The 20,111-nt window shown below is 44.3% G+C and overlaps 1 protein-coding gene across 1 annotated transcript in view; it reads right to left on the bottom strand.

The window, feature by feature from the left end:
- LOC148507974 (uncharacterized) overlaps positions 1 to 20,111 on the bottom strand; it is a 29,568-nt gene that overhangs the window by 4,031 nt on the left and 5,426 nt on the right. Inside the window, exons 2-4 of the mRNA XM_088445136.1 lie at positions 16,151 to 16,245; positions 13,392 to 13,503; positions 314 to 385 (exon numbers count right to left, since the gene is read on the bottom strand). Coding sequence (XP_088301262.1) covers positions 314 to 385; positions 13,392 to 13,503; positions 16,151 to 16,174 — 208 coding nt within the window. The 5' untranslated portion in view covers positions 16,175 to 16,245. The remainder of the gene's footprint in view (positions 1 to 313; positions 386 to 13,391; positions 13,504 to 16,150; positions 16,246 to 20,111) is intronic.

The raw sequence follows: 20,111 nt of genomic DNA, 5'->3' as shown, positions 1-20,111 counted from the left end.
GGACTTGGATACCCTCTCCCACACCAGAGACCATGTGTCCTCATCAGGTGGACTCCCTGAATCTCTTTCCCACTGAAGTTCATGACTTGGCGTGTCTGGGAGTTTAACATAGAGCAAAATGTTATAAATAACAGATATGATAGCTTTCATGAGAGGGTTACGGAGACACAAAGACTCAAATGATGTTACAAAAATCTATCAATTGAATTAGGGGGGAGGGGGTTAATAAAATGTCGAACTTGAATATAGGCAAAAGTGTTGATAGAAGATATGTCGAGTTTATTCTGTAAGGAAGCCAGAGAGGCACACTCACCTAAGTCGAAGATATCAGATACCACCCTAACCCCACCTTTAATCCATGGAGAGAAGCGGATGAGGTTGAAACCTGGGGAAAACACCGGATTAAACCATATAGGAGTAATGGGGGATGGGTAGAAGGTAATATATTAGAGAGATGTACAGTGATCCCAAACGGAGCATGTAAAAGAAATAACTAGATGTGAGCAAGCAGACTGAGGCCTGTCAGGTGTAGCCAATACTACAATAGTGGACGTAAAAGGGATATAACACGAATTAGCTTCAACTTCTACCCACCTAGGTACCTGGAAGGAAGCAAACCAAGCTATTGTCTGACTTAAATGGGTAGCATAGTAATAAAGGGAACCCCGTTGCCCCCATTGGTAGTGGGGCAACGAAGAGTAAGAAAACTGATTCAGGGAGGCTTATATTTCCATACAAATTGGACAAACCACCTGTGTAATTGCAGTAAAGTCGATGTAGGAACAGCAACAGGGAAGGTCTGGAAGAGGTAGAGAAGTCTAGGCATGAGATTCATCTTAACTGCCACTATCTTACCTAACCAGGAAATAATTACATCTCGCCATCGGAGGAGGTCCAGTTTAATTGTTTTAAGCATAGGGGGGAAGTTTGCAGAGAATAGGGTGTCATATCTGCTTGTTATATAGACTCCTAGATATTTAATTTTAGAGGGGCGCCAGGCAAAGTTATAATTGTGACGCAGGAGATCCAAGGCCATGGGTGATATATTGAACTTGAGAGACTCAGTTTTAGAAAGGTTGATCTTGTAGCCCGAAAGTGAGCCGTATTCAGCCAAGACCTGAAAGAGTTTCGGTAGAGACGAATGGGGAGAAGTTAGAGTTAGGAGAACGTCGTCGGCAAAAAGGGACACTTTGTATTCTGCCTTTCCTAGTGTGGTGCCTCTAATATCTGATTCAAGGCGGATTTGAGCTGCAAGGGGTTCAATAACCAAAACAAAGATCAGGGGTGACAAAGGGCACCCCTGTCTAGTGCAATTGGTTATAAGAAAAGGGGATGAGAGAAGAACATTTATTGAGTTTATTGACCACTGCTCCTGCAAAATTCCTCCATCACTTGGCTTCCTGGCTCTTAATCTTCAAATGGGCCATCAAGACCCATTTCTTCCTCAATGCTTTCCAGCGCTCATCCTAACCCACTACTCTATGCTCCTTCCTCACTATCTAGCCCATCTGTGTCACCCCTGTTTGTCTGACCCTCCCCTCAGAATGTAAGCTCTCGCGAGCAGGGCCCTCTTTCCTCACGTGCTTCTTCTTGCCTTACTTTTACTTTCATTCACAATGGCACCTAAAACTGATTACTGACACCCTGCTGCTTATTTAGGTGTTATGCAGCAATGTATATAAATCATGTACTTGCACTGCATTGTCTGTACTGTTAATAGCTGTTGTCTTGTGTGCTCATTTGTTTCTGTACTTTGTCAGGCGCTGCGGAACCCTTGTGGCGCCATATAAATAAAGGATAATAATAATAAATTGAGTTATTAGCTGGAGGGGTACAGTACAGGGCCTGAATGCCCTGGATAAAACCACCACCTAAGCCAAAAGCCCTCAATGTTTGGAGCATGATGGGCCAACAAATCCTATCAAAGGCCTTCTCAGCATCTAGGGAAAGAACCAGGGCTGGAGTTTGAGCAGAATTGATGGAGTGAATGAGGCTATTAACTCACCTAGTATTGTCCCTGGCCTGTCTCCCCGGTATAAAGCCAACTTGATCATTATGAAACAAGTTGGGCAATACTGAGTTCAGGCGGTTGGCAACTGTCTTCGCATAAATCTTAACATCAGTGTTCAACAGCGAGATGGGTCTATAATGAGCACAATTGGAGTGGTCCTTTCCCTCTTTAGGAATAACAATAATCCTAGCCTCTAGGGACTCCTTGGAGAAGGAGCCTCCTGACATCACACCGTTGAACACCTCAGCAAGATAGGGGGAAAGGAATGAGTTAAAGGATTATAATAGGTGGCCGTAAAGCCATCTGGGTCAGGGGTCTTGTTGGCCTTAAGGTTCTTCATCACTTCTGAGATCTCCTGCGCCTCAATTTCAACACTTAGGGATTCAAGGGCCAAGGAGGATAGTTTAGGTAAATGACTGCTGGCTAAAAAGTTTTGTATAGCATCCACAGCAGGGAGAGAGCTACTTAAGGAAGACGAAAGATTATACAGTTTAGTATAGAGTCGTCTGAATGAGATTTAATCATCAGAACATTGTTCTGTGAGAGTTTAGACCGTATTCTAGACACCAGCATTCTATCAGCTTTATCCCTTTTTTCGTAAAATGTTTGATTAAGCCATTTAAGAGAAGTCTCAACTTTTGCTTTAAGAAGGAGGCCAAGTTCTCCTCTGGCAGCCACAAGTTTGCGGTAATCATCGGCCAAGACTTAGGTTTTATGGATTCTATCTAGTTGAGTAACGAGATCTATGAGTTCAAGAAGCCTGATTCCTAGCCCTCCTAGGAAAGGCCGCTGACTTAATCAGAGATCATCGGATCACTGCTTTATGGGCATCCCAGATAAGCTGGGGAGAGACAGTAGGGCTGGAGTTAAGAGAAAAATATTCTGTGATCTCAGAGGCCAGCTGTGACCGCAGGGCAGGATTTACAATGAGCCTATCGTTAAGGCGCCAAACTTGAGAATTATTACGAGGTAAAGGAGATTCAATATCTACTGTGAATGGGGAAACTAGTATTAGCTGTGTGGGGTAAATACAAAGAAAATCATGTCTAGCCTTGTGTGGGCATCGTGAACAGGTGAGTAAAAGGTAAAGTCCTTAGCAGTAGGCTGTCACACGCCATGCGTCAAATAGGAGGTGTTGAGGGATTTGCTGGATTCTCCTTTGACATTAGAAGAAATTGAAATGGCCTTAAATTAGTTTCCCAATGGTAAAGCCCTAGGGTTAGATGGGATCCCACCTGAGTTATACAAAAAACATAATAAAATACTTGTACCCCAATTATTTGAACTTTTTAATCTAATGTATACGAATAATACACTACCTAAATCTATGTCTGAGGCATTAATAATTGTGTTACCTAAGCCAGACAAAGATGCTACTCGGCCAGATTCATATAGATCTATACAACTACTCCCCACAGATATAAAAATCCTAGCAAAAGTATTGGCCTCCAGGATTAATCAAGTTATAACCCAACTGATCCATTCTGATCAAACAGGCTTTATGCATGGTAAGTCCACGGCAGTCAATTTGCGCCGTTTATTCACTCACTTACAGTTAAAACGGAAGATGCACATAACTCCATTATTGTCTCACTGGATGCCGCTAAGGCGTTAGATTCCGTTGAATGGTTGTTTCTTTGGGAAACTATGGAACGCTTTGGTATTGGCCCGGGATACATTAAGTGGGTAAAACTCTTATATATGAATCCTGTGGCGAGGATGTCAGTGAACGGTTATGTGTCTACAACTTTTTCACTATATAGGGGAACAAAGCAGGGGTGTCCCTTGTCACCCATTCTATTTGCTATGGCTACTGAGCCTTTGGCCTGTATGATTAGAGATCAATCAAATATTCATGGGTTTCAGCTAGGTTTAAGGGTAGATAAAATTGCACTGTATGCGGACGATATACTGCTCTTTATCTCGCAATATAAGATCTCTATGCCTAAGGCCCTTGAAATTATTGATTTATTTGGGAAATACTCAGGATTATTAATTAATTGGGACAAATCCTGTATCCTTCCATTCAGGGGGTCTCGCCCCAATGATCATAGTATAAATCTTCCCCTACAATGGGTGGATTCATTTAAATATCTGGGAATCTGGATCTCTAATACACCTCAAAAGTATATAGCACTTAATGTACAGCCACAGATTGAATATCTCAAGTCCCGTGTCCCGATATGGTGTAAACTGCTACTAACTTTAACAGGCAGAGTAAATTTAGTTAAAATGGTCCTCCAACCTAAAATCCTATACATTTTGAATCATTCCCCGGTATATATCCCTCAGAAATTCTTCAAACAAATTGATGGTCTGTTGTCCTCACTACTCTGGGTCAACAAAAGAGTTAGGATTAAATTGGACACTTTAACCAGACCTCGTGATTGTGGTGGTCTGGCGCTACCCCTTTTCAAATTATATTACTATGCCGCACAATTATCACATATATGGGATTGGATAAATGATAAAACGGCTGAATCCCTACCTGCCCTAATACTGGCTGAGTCTAGGACGGGTTTGTCACCATTGCGTCTACTCTTGAGTGATAATATACACATAGTTAGTATGCCATTAATTAAGCAGGCCATCAATATTTGGAGACTTGCCTCGCTTATACTGCAGGCAGAAGGCATAGATCCAGATACTCCGCTAGCTCATGCCAATAACCTTAAGGAGCTATCTGCCCTTCAGGTCAGAGAAACATGGGGTCAGTGGGACGTAGTGTCCCTGGGACAGATATTTCAGGCGGGAGTTCTAAAGTCTTTTCATCAATTGCATCTTGAGTTTGATGTCCCCAATCATTTTATCTTTCGGTATCTACAGCTTAGACATGCCCTTAATGCCCAATTCTCTGATGCGCCTTTGAACTTACAGGAATCTCCTATTAAAACTCTATTACAATCTGTCAGTTCTAGTCGCTTGATATCTGTGATTTATACAAATTTATTGAACAAGCATCATAAGTCTGATTTAATATCTATAAAACAACAATGGGAAAATGACGTTGGGGTATTGGCGGAGGATGACTGGAGTGTAGCTCTTGCTAGTCCACGCCTGGCCACTATATCGGTAAGATGTCAACAGATACAGTATTTCATATTACATAGAATATATATGACACCTGTCCGATTACTGAGAATAGGGGGCAGGACAGACTCAAAGTGTCCCAAATGCAATTCGTCTGAGTGTAATTTTTGGCATCTGTTATGGTTATGTCCTATAGTAAATATGGGCATACCTCGGGATATTCTTACCCCTGCGGCATGTACTTTGGCCGTAATAAATGCAGACGCAATTGACAAACCTGCTATACATTTTATTAATAATCTTTGTGCGCTTGCCAAAGTATGTATTGCAAGGGATTGGATGGCAAATGCTGGGCCAAATCTGGAAACCTGGATATCTTTAGTTGGAGCGGTTGCAGCACATGAAAAATATGTCTATACTGCTAGAGATATATCTCAGAAGTATTATACTATATGGGACAGATGGCTAGACTCCCCATATAACCGTTCGGGGGCTGCATTATTGAGTAATCCCTTAGAATAAGATTATAGTGTTACATTTGGGATGCGGTAATAGATGTCATTATTATGATTTTATATACCAGATGATTATACTTTTTATGTGTTATATATACAGAGGAAAGATTGTATGGTACAGTGATATTTAAATAGCAAGAAGTGAAGCCACACATGTATGTACTTTTGTTTTTGTCTTTTGTTAATTTTTATTTCATCAATGTAATGTAATGTTTACATTGCTTTATTGGTTATAAATGTACAATTAATTGTATATTCTAAACAAAATGTAATAAAAAACTATTGGATTTAAAAAAAAAATAGGAGGTGTTGAGAAAGAAACTGTTGTAAGGCTTCTGAGTTAGCTCGGACAGAGCTTACAGACGAGCGTGGGGGAGGTTTAGATCTATCAAGGCGAGAATCTAGGGTAGTGTTAAAGTCACCTGCCACGACCGCTCTACCTCCTCTATGTTGGGACAACAACGCACTTAAATTGTGAAAAAAAGCATGGTTGTGCAGAGTTGGGGGCGTAAACATTAACAAGTGTAATTCCCTAACCAAGAGAAGATAGCGCCCGTCTTGGTTCCAAATGACTGAGGAGGGAACAAAGGTGACACGACGAGAGAATAGTATAGCGGCACCCTTCTTTATACATGAAGGATCACATGCATGATAAGTGGAGGGGAAGTATTTAGACTTAAGTTCGGGGAGACGAGTACCAGCGAAGTGGGTCTCCTGTAGAAATATAATATCACCCTAAAGTTGGCAGAGGGTGTGACACAGGGTGGATCGACGTTGCGGGAAAACAAGCTCCAGGTGTGGACTAATAGTAAAGACAATAGAAGAAACCATCAAGGTGAAGTTACTTAAAAGGAGAAGAGGGGACATGTATGTAAATTAGGGAAGGAAGGACGGCAATGCAGCCTCCACAGAAAGGATGGTGAAAAAGGGTCCGTTACTATGTCAGGTAAACAACAAGTGTTTTAAGACTCATTATCAGTAAATAGATCAGTGGGGAAGATATTATTACTTGTCCAGAAGTTACAGTATAAATTACAGTAAAACAAAGTTTAGCATATCACAGTAATAACATCAGAATATACAAAGCACCTAACATCAAAACTATAAATTGCCCTAATATCTATATTAATAATTGAAATAAGGTGAGGAAAAGCATTGGGTGGTCCAGGTCAGGAAAATGGTCAACACCAGAAATAGGAGGACAACATGGTAACCTGTGGGGCTAGAGAGAGTAGTGAATACAGTGGGACAACTGAAGGTACACTAAAAAGGAAATAGAAACATTACACAGTAGAATGTAGCAAAATATAAATTTGAATCTAAAATCGGTATCAGTAAGAAAAACAATTGAACAATAAGTATCAGTAAGAAAAACAATTGAACAATAAGCGAAAATAAGTCCAATAAAGGGACCTAGGGCCTGATTCAGATCCGCTCGCGAGCGCACAGCGTTTGCAAGCGGGTCGATGGTCGGCCAGTGCGCACGTGCGGCGTGCGCGAGCCCCGGAGCAAGTGAGAACTTCACTCGCTACGGGGCACGCTACAAAACGGGGCGGCTGTCAATGTTTTGTAGACGGGGAGGGAGGGTGGCTGGACAAACGGAGGCGTTCCCGAAGGAATGTCTGCCGTTTGTGGGTGGCCCTACTGACATAATTCGTGATGTCAGTAGTGAACTTCCTGCTCTATTAGAGCAGGAAGTTCACTCGGGCTTGCGGGAGCAGAGACCCTACAACAAGGGTCTCGTCGCAAGCCCGATGGTCGCGATAATCGCGACCATCGCCAGGCTGCTCACAAAAGCTGTGGGTGGTCACCCACAGCTATACGAGTGGCCTGGAGGCGGATTTTCTTTAAAAAAATCCGCCCTGATTCAGAGCGAGCGCTCGCAAATAGCGAGCGCCTCTGAATCAGGCCCCTAGTTCTCAAATAGGGAAAAATATTAAAGTGACAAAGGGGGAACAGTAGGTGAATCAGATCACTGCAGCAGGATGAGGACTAGCGCAAAGTGTGCGCCAGACGTTCTTCGTGGCTCGTAGAGGTAAGGGCCTCACACCAGCTTCCGGAGGACCAGGGACTTTTGAGGCTAAGGGCCTCATGACATCCTTGGGAGGGCCATTCATGGAGGTGGAAGATGTAATTGTGAGAGTAGATGTAGGGCCTCATCTGGAGACCTTGCTGAAAGGAGCTTGCCATCTGCTTGAATCTGTAAACTAAAAGGGGATGCCCCAGCGACAGCGGATGTTATGATCACGTAGTGTTTTGGTGTTATCCTTCATTTCAAGCCTCTTAGCCAGGGTAAGAGGGGAGAGGTCCTGAAAGATTAATAACTTTGCATCCACAAAGGCAATTTCAGGAGAATGCCTGGCTTGGGAGTAGACCTGGTCTTTTGCCTTGAAATAGTGGAACCGAAGTAGCAAGAGGTCCAGAGTTAGTTGGATATTGTCCTGTTCAGACATCTGTTGGAAGCTAATGATCTCTTCTTGTTTCCTCTCGAGAGCATCCACACGGGAACCTAGGTCAGTGACCTTGGCCTGGAGGTCGGAGATAGCTTTGTGGACCTCATCATGGATAGCCTGATAGAAGCTTGGCATCTCAGCGACAATAGCAGCAACATCTGCTTTGGTAGATGGGGGTCGCCGAATCTTCCGCTTCTAAATTCACTTCGGAAACATCGCCTAAAGACGGAGTAGAAGGCGGCCTCTGAGAGACATTGGCTTCTGTTGCTTTAAAGTAGGATACAAGTACATATACTTTCATAATGTCAACATTCAGAACATCGACACGAGAATGTCAACATGGCTCGAATGCCGACATTGACGGAACGGCAACAGTAGAATGTTGAAAGGCGATTTTTGGACAATTTTAGGGTTAGAGTTAGGCTGCGATTAGGATTAGGTTTAACACTAGGACTAGGAATGCTCACCTCCGTAGCAAAAATCTGCATGGTCGCCATGCCGCCTGTGGAGTTTCTAAATTACCACACCCGCCGGAGACTTGTTACATTATTATTTATCACTTTATCTGTAAGCACCTATTCCTCCAGCCATTGCTCCTGTACCCCTGTAATAAAGCCTATTTAACAATCTTGTATAAATTACACTAATGTATGTGAGTGTGAGTGCAAAGCCTCCATGTAACATACTGAGAAATTATTACACAAGGGAGATAATGGGTATTTACATGTGATACTGCACAGGGAGGATAATGGGTAATGTCACACAGGATATTATCCCAATGCTTAGTGGTGGAATCTCTACGGCGATGTCACTTGTACTGATAGGAGGATCACCAGAGAGTGGGGAGGCTGGTACCATAAAAAGAACAGGAGACTGGTGAGGTCTCTGAGCTGGAAACACACAGTGACATGATGTGAGGGGGCGAGCAGGAGTCTAATAGGGGCTGATGGCGCCTGATGTATGAGATACACCAGAGAGTGTGGGGAGGAGACTGGTCAGGTCTCTGGGCTGGTAACACACAGTAACATTATGTGAGGGGGGAGAGCAGGAGTCTAATAGGGGCTGATGGCTTCTGACTCCCACACTGGGCAGATACATTGTTCTTATTAGTCTGTACTCACAGAGGAGGGTGTAGGATAAGGGATTGCTGTAGTGACAGAGGAGGGTGTAGGATAGGAGATTGCTGTAGTGACAGAGGAGGGTGTAGGATAAGAGATTGCTGTAGTGACAGAGGAGGGTGTAGGATAAGAGATTGCTGTAGTGACAGAGGAGGGTGTAGGATAAGAGATTGCTGTAGTGACAGAGGAGGGTGTAGGATAAGAGATTGCTGTAGTGACAGAGGAGGGTGTAGGATAAGAGATTGCTGTAGTGACAGAGGAGGGTGTAGGATAAGAGATTGCTGTAGTGACAGAGGAGGGTGTAGGATAAGAGACTGCTGTAGTGACAGAGGAGGGTGTAGGATAAGAGACTGCTGTAGTGACAGAGGAGGGTGTAGGATAAGAGACTGCTGTAGTGACAGAGGAGGGTGTAGGATAAGAGATTGCTGTAGTGACAGAGGCGGGTGTAGGATAAGAGATTGCTGTAGTGACAGAGGAGGGTGTAGGATAAGAGAGTGCTGTAGTGACAGAGGAGGGTGTAGGATAAGAGATTGCTGTAGTGACAGAGGAGGGTGTAGGATAAGAGATTGCTGTAGTGACAGAGGAGGGTGTAGGATAAGAGATTGCTGTAGTGACAGAGGAGGGTGTAGGATAAGAGACTGCTGTAGTGACAGAGGAGGGTGTAGGATAAGAGATTGCTGTAGTGACAGAGGAGGGTGTAGGATAAGAGATTGCTGTAGTGACAGAGGAGGGTGTAGGATAAGAGACTGCTGTAGTGACAGAGGAGGGTGTAGGATAAGAGATTGCTGTAGTGACAGAGGCGGGTGTAGGATAAGAGATTGCTGTAGTGACAGAGGAGGGTGTAGGATAAGAGATTGCTGTAGTGACAGAGGAGGGTGTAGGATAAGAGATTGCTGTAGTGACAGAGGAGGGTGTAGGATAAGAGATTGCTGTAGTGACAGAGGAGGGTGTAGGATAAGAGAGTGCTGTAGTGACAGAGGAGGGTGTAGGATAAGAGATTGCTGTAGTGACAGAGGAGGGTGTAGGATAAGAGATTGCTGTAGTGACAGAGGAGGGTGTAGGATAAGAGATTGCTGTAGTGACAGAGGAGGGTGTAGGATAAGAGACTGCTGTAGTGACAGAGGAGGGTGTAGGATAAGAGATTGCTGTAGTGACAGAGGAGAACGTAGGATAAGAGATGGCTGTAGTGACAGAGGAAGGTGTAGGATAAGAGATTGCTGTAAAGACAGAGGAGGATGTAGGATAAGAGATTGCTGTAGTGATAGAGGAAGGTGTAGGATAAGAGATTGCTGTAGTGACAGAGGAGGGTGTAGGATAAGAGATTGCTGTAGTGACAGAGGAGGGTGCAGGATAAGAGATTGCTGTAGTGAGAGGAAGGTGTAGGATAAGAGATGGCTGTAATGACAGAGGAGGGGTAGGATAAGAGATGGCTGTAATGACAGAGGAGGGTGCAGGATAAGAGATGGCTGTAGCAGTGACAGAGGAAGGTGTAGGATAAGAGATTGCTGTAGTGACAGAGGAGGATGTAGGATAAGAGATTGCTGTAGCAGTGACAGAGGAAGGTGTAGGATAAGAGATTGCTGTAGTGACAGAGGAGGGTGTAGGATAAGAGATGGCTGTAGTGAGAGGAAGGTGTAGGATAAGAGATTGCTGTAGTGACAGAGGAGGGTGTAGGATAAGAGATTGCTGTAGTGACAGAGGAGGGTGTAGGATAAGAGACTGCTGTAGTGACAGAGGAGGGTGTAGGATAAGAGATTGCTGTAGTGACAGAGGAGGGTGTAGGATAAGAGATTGCTGTAGTGACAGAGGAGGGTGTAGGATAAGAGACTGCTGTAGTGACAGAGGAGGGTGTAGGATAAGAGATTGCTGTAGTGACAGAGGCGGGTGTAGGATAAGAGATTGCTGTAGTGACAGAGGAGGGTGTAGGATAAGAGATTGCTGTAGTGACAGAGGAGGGTGTAGGATAAGAGATTGCTGTAGTGACAGAGGAGGGTGTAGGATAAGAGATTGCTGTAGTGACAGAGGAGGGTGTAGGATAAGAGAGTGCTGTAGTGACAGAGGAGGGTGTAGGATAAGAGATTGCTGTAGTGACAGAGGAGGGTGTAGGATAAGAGATTGCTGTAGTGACAGAGGAGGGTGTAGGATAAGAGATTGCTGTAGTGACAGAGGAGGGTGTAGGATAAGAGACTGCTGTAGTGACAGAGGAGGGTGTAGGATAAGAGATTGCTGTAGTGACAGAGGAGAACGTAGGATAAGAGATGGCTGTAGTGACAGAGGAAGGTGTAGGATAAGAGATTGCTGTAAAGACAGAGGAGGATGTAGGATAAGAGATTGCTGTAGTGATAGAGGAAGGTGTAGGATAAGAGATTGCTGTAGTGACAGAGGAGGGTGTAGGATAAGAGATTGCTGTAGTGACAGAGGAGGGTGCAGGATAAGAGATTGCTGTAGTGAGAGGAAGGTGTAGGATAAGAGATGGCTGTAATGACAGAGGAGGGGTAGGATAAGAGATGGCTGTAATGACAGAGGAGGGTGCAGGATAAGAGATGGCTGTAGCAGTGACAGAGGAAGGTGTAGGATAAGAGATTGCTGTAGTGACAGAGGAGGATGTAGGATAAGAGATTGCTGTAGCAGTGACAGAGGAAGGTGTAGGATAAGAGATTGCTGTAGTGACAGAGGAGGGTGTAGGATAAGAGATGGCTGTAGTGAGAGGAAGGTGTAGGATAAGAGATTGCTGTAGTGACAGAGGAGGGTGTAGGATAAGAGATTGCTGTAGTGACAGAGGAGGGTGTAGGATAAGAGATGGCTGTAGTGAGAGGAAGGTATAGGATAAGAGATTGCTGTAGTGACAGAGGAGGGTGCAGGATAAGAGATTGCTGTAGTGACAGAGGAGGTTGTAGGATAAGAGATTGCTGTAGTGACAGAGGAGGTTGTAGGATAAGAGATGGCTGTAGTGACAGAGGAAGGTGTAGGATAAGAGATTGCTGTAGTGACAGAGGTGGGTGCAGGATAAGAGATGGTTGTAGTGACAGAGGAGGTTGTAGGATAAGAGATTGCTGTAGTGACAGAGGAGGTTGTAGGATAAGAGATGGCTGTAGTGACAGAGGAGGGTGTAGGATAAGAGATGGCTGTAGTGACAGAGGAGGGTGTAGGATAAGAGATTGCTGTAGTGACAGAGGAGGGTGTAGGATAAGAGGTTGCTGTAGTGACAGAGGAGGGTGTAGGATAAGAGATGGCTGTAGTGACAGAGGAGGGTGTAGGATAAGAGATGGCTGTAGTGACAGAGGAGAACGTAGGATAAGAGATGGCTGTAGTGACAGAGGAAGGTGTAGGATAAGAGATGGCTGTAGTGACAGAGGAAGGTGTAGGATAAGAGATTGCTGTAATGACAGAGGAGGATGTAGGATAAGAGATTGCTGTAATGACAGAGGAGGGTGTAGGATAAGAGATGGCTGTAGTGACAGAGGAGGGTGTAAGATAAGAGATGGCTGTAGTGACAGAGGAGGGTGTAGGATAAGAGAGTGCTGTAGTGACAGAGGAGGGTGCAGGATAAAAGATTGCTGTAGTGACAGAGGAGGGTGTAGGATAAGAGATGGCTGTAATGACAGAGGAGGGTGTAGGATAAGAGATGGCTGTAGTGACAGAGGAGGGTGTAGGATAAGAGATGGCTGTAGTGACAGAGGAGGGTGTAGGATAAGAGATGGCTGTAGTGACAGAGGAGGGTGTAGGATAAGAGATGGCTGTAGTGACAGAGGAGGGTGTAGGATAAGAGATTGCTGTAGTGACAGAGGAGGGTGTAGGATAAGAGATGGCTGTAGTGACAGAGGAGGGTGCAGGATAAGAGATTGCCGTAGTGACAGAGGAGGGTGTAGGATAAGAGATGGCCGTAGTGACAGAGGAGGGTGTAGGATAAGAGATGGCTGTAGTGACAGAGGAGGGTGTAGGATAAGAGATTGCTGTAGTGACAGAGGAGAGTGTAGGATAAGAGATGGCTGTAGTGACAGAGGAGAGTGTAGGATAAGAGATAGCTGTAGTGACAGAGGAGGGTGTAGGATAAGGGATTGCTGTAGTGACAGAGGAGGGTGTAGGATAAGAGATGGCTGTAGTGACAGAGGAGGGTGTAGGATAAGAGAGTGCTGTAGTGACAGAGGAGGGTGTAGGATAAGAGATGGCTGTAGTGACAGTGGAGGGTGTAGGATAAGAGATTGCTGTAGTGACAGAACAAGGAGAATATGTGACTGTTCTGTACTTAGTGATTATTACTCACCTGTGCTGATAGCTGTAGGGATTTCCTCCTCCTTACACTGCTGATCACCCCCCACATACGTCTCTTCTTCTCCCTCTATATTTTCTTCTTTTATATTAGTCAGTTCTTCAACCTAATTAACCCACAAAACAATAAAACACAATAATAATGTCAGATTATCAGTAAATCAGTTTAAAGAGAAGATCAGTGTATTATACACACACAGCTGGTCTATGTTTATACAGCAGAAAGTCACTTTGATATTTGATAAAACCTTAATTACTATCTACTTTATGCCCCTATCTGTAATTGCCTGTAATGATTACTGATGCACATGAGAAGAAGGGACTAGATTACAAATACATCTCCTATTCTATGCTAGTAAAGGGTAAATAGTTTTGCAAATTAGGACAAAGCTTGTTTTTTCCAGTTTCTGTTCACTAAAACAAACACATACAGTCAGGTGCATAAATATTGGGACATTGACAGAATTTTCATATTTTGGCCTCTATTCACCACCACAATGGCTTTGAAATGAAACAAACAAGATGTGCTTTAACTGCAGACTTTCAGATTTAATTTGAGGGTAATTACATCCAAATCAGGTGAACGGTGTAGGAATTATAACGGTTTCTATATGTGCCTCCCACTTTTTAAGGGGCCAAAAGTAATGGGACAAACTAAACAATCCTAAATCAAACTTTCACTTTTTAATACTACCACGCTTATCTGCAAAGGGTGTAGGTCATCACAGAATGACCTAAATGCGTTTCGTCACGTGCCGACTAGCTGGACCTCATCAGTAGAATAGTTTGTATGTGCAAATGGGTGCCCTATAGATACATGTTTTTGACAAGACTTATGGGAACATCTCAGAGACCATGATCTCTAATGGTGGAACCTGTCTCCCAGATTCCCTCACCCCCCCAGTCAGGTCCCTGTGTTAGTAATAGAGATAATAATGATGTTACTGTGACACTCCCAGACCCCCTCACCTCCGTGTTAGAAATAGAGATAAGAGTGATGTCACTGTGACACTCCCAGACTCCCTCACCTCCCCAGTCAGGTCCCTGTGTTAGTAATAGAGAGAAGAGTGATGTCACTGTGACACTCCCAGACTCCCTCACCTCCCCAGTCAGGTACCTGTGTTAGTAATAGAGATAATAATGATGTCACTGTGACACTCCCAGACCCCCTCACCTCCGTGTTAGAAATAGAGATAAGAGTGATGTCACTGTGACAATCCCAGACTCCCTCACCTCCCCAGTCAGGTCCCTGTGTTAGTAATAGAGATAATAGTGATGTCACTGTGACACTCCCATACTCCCTCACCTCTCCAGTCAGGTCTCTGTGTTAGTAATAGAGATAAGAGTGAGGTCTCTGTGACAATCCCAGACTCCCTCACCTCCCCAGTCAGGTCCCTGTGTTAGTAATAGAGATAAGAGTGATGTCACTGTGACACTCCCAGACTCCCTCACCTCCCCAGTCAGGTCCCTGCGTTAGTAATAGAGATAATAGTGATGTCACTGTGACACTCCCAGACTCCCTCACCTCTCCAGTCAGGTCCCTGCATTAGTAATAGAGATAAGAGTGATGTCACTGTGACACTCCCAAACTCCCTCACCTCCCCAGTCAGGTCCCTGTGTTAGTAATAGAGATAATAGTGATGTCACTGTGACACTCCCAGACTCCCTCACCTCCCCAGTCAGGTCCCTGTGTTAGTAATAGAGATAATAGTGATGTCCCTGTGGCACTCCCAGACTCCCTCACCTCCCCACTCAGGTCCCTGTGTTAGTAATAGAGATAATAGTGATGTCACTGTGACACTCCCAGACTCCCTCACCTCTCCAGTCAGGTCCCTGTGTTAGTAATAGAGATAAGAGTGATGTCACTGTGACACTCCCAGACTCCCTCACCTCCCCAGTCAGGTCACTGTGTTAGTAATAGAGATAATAGTGATGTTACTGTGACACTCCCAGACTCCCTCACCTCTCCAGTCAGGTCCCTGTATTAGTAATAGAGATAAGAGTGATGTCACTGTGACACTCCCAAACTCCCTCACCTCCCCAGTCAGGTCCCTGTGTTAGTAATAGAGATAATAGTGATGTCACTGTGACACTCCCAGACTCCCTCACCTCCCCAGTCAGGTCCCTGTGTTAGTAATAGAGATAATAGTGATGTCCCTGTGGCACTCCCAGACTCCCTCACCTCCCCACTCAGGTCCCTGTGTTAGTAATAGAGATAATAGTGATGTCACTGTGACACTCCCAGACTCCCTCACCTCTCCAGTCAGGTCCCTGTGTTAGTAATAGAGATAAGAGTGATGTCACTGTGACACTCCCAGACTCCCTCACCTCCCCAGTCAGGTCACTGTGTTAGTAATAGAGATAATAGTGATGTTACTGTGACACTCCCAGACTCCCTCACCTCCCCAGTCAGGTCCCTGTGTTAGTAATAGAGATAAGAGTGATGTCACTGTGACACTCCCAGACTCCCTCACCTCCCCAGTCAGGTCACTGTGTTAGTAATAGAGATAATAGTGATGTCACTGTGACACTCCCAGACTCCCTCACCTCCCCAGTCAGGTCCCTGTGTTAGTAATAGAGATAAGAGTGATGTCACTGTGACACTCCCAGACTCCCTCACCTCCCCAGTCATGTCTCTGTGTTAGTAATAGAGATAACAGTGATGTTACTGTGACACTCCCAGACTCCCTCACCTCTCTATTCACTTGCTGGATAATCTCTAAAATGAACATTAATAAATATTTGATTTCTGACCTTGTATAGCCTTAACTTTTCCATGATGGCGTCTCCTCAAGATTATCTCCTAGATATGGTCTCTGTGAACTTCTTACGGCTTAATCACTCTGCAACTAGGTGAGAATAAACACATACGTAAACCAAAGCTGCCCAGTAAACTGTGACTATGGGCTCTATTTATTAACATTATTTTAGTATCACCTAAGCCCTAATTATCACATATATTTAGTCATCAGATCGCAATTCCCATAATTGTAATGGGAAATGTGATCTGCCTGAGAATTACTAAAAATAAATTGTGAATAAATACCGGGGGAAGCCCTGTGATAATAACGCCACCTGGAGGTGGAGTTATCAAGGGTTTTCCCCGGTTACTGGACACCTGCTCTGCTATAACGGGCAAAGCAGAGCTTGGAGCCGGCCCCTGTGATCAGCTGTGTGGTCTAAACAGACCATACGCTGATCGCTGCAAAAAAGAAAAAAAAAAAGAAAACAAATGTAGTAAAATAAAAAGTTACACCCGAGTCCAGGGACCGGAGTTCGGGGCTGCGGTGATGTCCTCCGCGGCTTCGGTCAGCTGGTCTCCCATTCTGCACTGTGACCTGGTCAGCTGTCATGATTGCAGGGGGGAGGGGTGGAGGGTGGGATAGCGGTGGCTGGTCAACGCATGCGCGGGAACCTTATCACTGTATTTTTTCTGAAAAATACAGTGATAAGGCTGCGGATGGAATTTAGCGCAAGCTCTGTCCCTGCAAGGGATTTTTAATATATTCCTGTGAACGCATTATGAATTCCTGTGATTCATAATGCGAATTCAGTCGGTAATATCACACTACAATCTGCATTCTAAATGAGGATTGTAGTAAATAGGGCACTATGTGTTTACTCCAGACTGGTGAACTGAGCACTATGCTGAGAGACTGAAAATGTTGAGTCTAGGCTAAAAGCTTACCTTCCTGGTGGATTTAAATCTCCAATAGAAGTAGATAACCAGTTGCTAACAAGACGGACTGGCTGGGATACTTATTGTTTGATCCTATGCTAATAGCTTACATTGTCACCATCCTTAAATTGATTCTTCTGGTGGATATATACTCCCGAAAGAAGTAAGTAACCAGTTCCTAACAAACACCCCATAGGAAGTAATTTATGACGAAACGCGTTGGATGACAAGATATCAAGATCCAAAGTGGGCCCTACAGGCTGTCAAAGAGCTTGTCCCTATAAAGGGAGACAGCAAGTGTACTAACATCTGTCCCACAATGGTCAAGATGTATATGTATATGTGAGAATAAGGTTTAAATTTGATTTTATGTTTTTTTTTTTATAAAACTGTGTACTAAAAAGGAAAGAAAGTTATTATTTGTATTTGGGTGAACTCAGGATGAAAAAGGTCCCTTGTTAAGCCTGATAGGAGGAATCTAAAATTCATCATTATCACCTCACACACTCTATGTATTATACTATATAAAGTGGGAATTGGATCCCATATATGTATGCTACTGAGGAAGCTGTGGGACCTACTACAGCGAAACGTTTAGCTCCCCCACTACATCTATACAGCACTTGGGACCTTTGTGGACTTATTTCCAGACCAGCATTATTTTCTTCTGCTTTCCAGCCTCTACTTTATACCATCAGCACGCCAGTGCAAGAACTCCTGCACATACTTCAGGCTGTGGACACTTCTGGTAATTAAATCACAAGCTGGATATTATTCCGGATACATATGCATAGGCCGGTGACTGCTGCAACTATATTGATATATTGACATTTGTCATTTCTGGACTGGAGAATGTTGTTTTCTTTACAGAGATTTTTAACAATTTATTGACATCTGTCATTTGGACTGAATTTGTTGCTTTTCATAAAGAGACTTTTAATTGCACCCTTTCCAGACATATGGATGTTTACAACTTTAACTGAAGAATAAAACTGATTTTTTTTCCTCTAACCAAGCCGTATAGTTTCCACTGTTTCTATTATATATTATATACAATTGCAATACAAATTATAGGAATTCTTTTCATATGCTATTTATGTTGTATATTTACACTACCAGTACTCAATTAGTAATCTAGCGCTGTTCATGTGTATATATATATGGATCCCATATAGAGTTGTATAATCCACTTTAGGCGCTGCCCAAAAAACATCATAATATATATATATATATATATAACTGGATTTTTTCCAAATCTATATTAGCATAGAATAAATAGGTCTGTCTGAAGGTGGGTACATACCTGAAAGATATACCTGCAGATCGAGTGATCTGCCGATATATCTTTAGATGATGATCATTTATACACACTGAACAGCCATCATCTATCCCGCAGCCATGGGTCCCGCTGGCAGGGAGGCGAATCGGGGGCGGGGCAGCCCCACTCCCCGCGGCTGCCGCTGTGTGCAGACATATCTGTCCATCGGCTGTGCAGCACAGCCAATGCGATATGTCTGAACCGGTTCACAGACATATAGTCTGTACACACTGGCCGAAGGCCAGTAGATATATTGGCTGATCAATTGATCAGCCAGTGTGTACCCAGCAAGAGGCAGCTCAGTCTATCAGGTGTATATATTGTAGTGGGGCAACCCCATTCCTCGGCAGAAGCCCCCGTTATCTCCCGGAGTGTGCCGATTCGTTAACGCAATAACCCACACTTATTATAATGCTCACAGCTAACGGGAGTTATAATATTAAGTGATGCTTTATTGATATCTTGCAGTAAGGAATGAGCACACTCCTGGAGATACAGAGCAATAATATACTGATAATGGGCAGACAATACCATCACTTATTTATTCTTTTACCCGTCAAAGGACAATGTGAGAACTTGTTATCATGCCCCCAGGAGTGATGAAAAGGAGGCGTGTCTTAAAGCCATTCCCCCTTTTCTCACAGCCACGCCCCCTTTTCGGGCAGTTATGGTAAACTTTACCTTTGTTAACGATCTTTCTTTGAAGTCCATAGGGTCTACAGGGATACCTTCGGGTGTAGGTGGTGCTTAAGGATCGTACAACAAACAGTTAAGCTTTCTGGACTCCCAGAATGCTCCGATCTTTCCCCCCTATACCCCGCCCCCGAGTCTGAGGTAATCAGGGGCCGATTCAGACCCGGATGCTAAGCCACGTTCGCTCGCTATGGGCGATTGTCACCCACCTGCGCATGCGGCAAAATATGCATGCGCGAACCAGTCTTTGCGATGGGGAAGTGCTCGCTCGAAGCCCGCAGACGGGCCGCAACTTTGAGTGAGATAGTGCCGTTTGTGGATGGTAACAGGGGAAGGTCCGGGAAAATGGAGGAGTGGATGTGCGAACGCGTGTCTGAGCGTCAAAACGGCGTTCTTTGACAGTGCATAATTAGCATTTCAGCGTCATTGTACATGTCACCTGGTTGTATTTCAGCCTGCAGTGATCGCAGTGCTTGCGACGGGGTAGGGTCTACCTTAAGGGCTCTCGATGTTACTGAATAATCATACACTTCCTGGAGATGACGTGTTCTTAGAAAGAAAAGTGGGTGTCTTTACACCGGCGTGCGATCACTCTGCCGTCGCTCTCTAAGACATAGAGGGCGTCCTAGAGCCTGGCCGAGCGATCGCAGAATTTGCATACCCTGCCCCTGATGGCTGCGAGAGAGCGCAGCTTAGTGTCCGGGTCTGAATGAACTCCTCAGTTTGTAACAAACCCAAGGCAGGAGGAGGAGAGAAGGAAGACTGGTACACAGAAGAATCACACTCACATCAAAGAGACGGGAAACTGGTGACCAGAAAACATAACCCATAGAAGCCAGGAGCGTAAAGGAGGGTGCCCTATGGACTTCGAAGGAAGAGTAAACAAAGGTAAGTTTTACCATAACTCTCATTTTCTTCTTCAGGGTCCATAGGGATCCACAGGGATACGTTGGGGAAGTCCCAAAGCAGTTATTCAAGGGTGGGGACAATCCAGAGCTGAAAGGAGAATCCGGCGTCCAAAAGAA

The sequence above is a fragment of the Taudactylus pleione genome, unplaced genomic scaffold (genome assembly GCF_031769625.1).
Source record: "Taudactylus pleione unplaced genomic scaffold, aTauple2 ptg000377l, whole genome shotgun sequence".
Lineage (NCBI taxonomy): Eukaryota > Metazoa > Chordata > Amphibia > Anura > Myobatrachidae > Taudactylus > Taudactylus pleione.
Note: the sequence above shows the minus strand (reverse complement) of the source record. Positions and strands in the feature narration are given on the sequence as shown.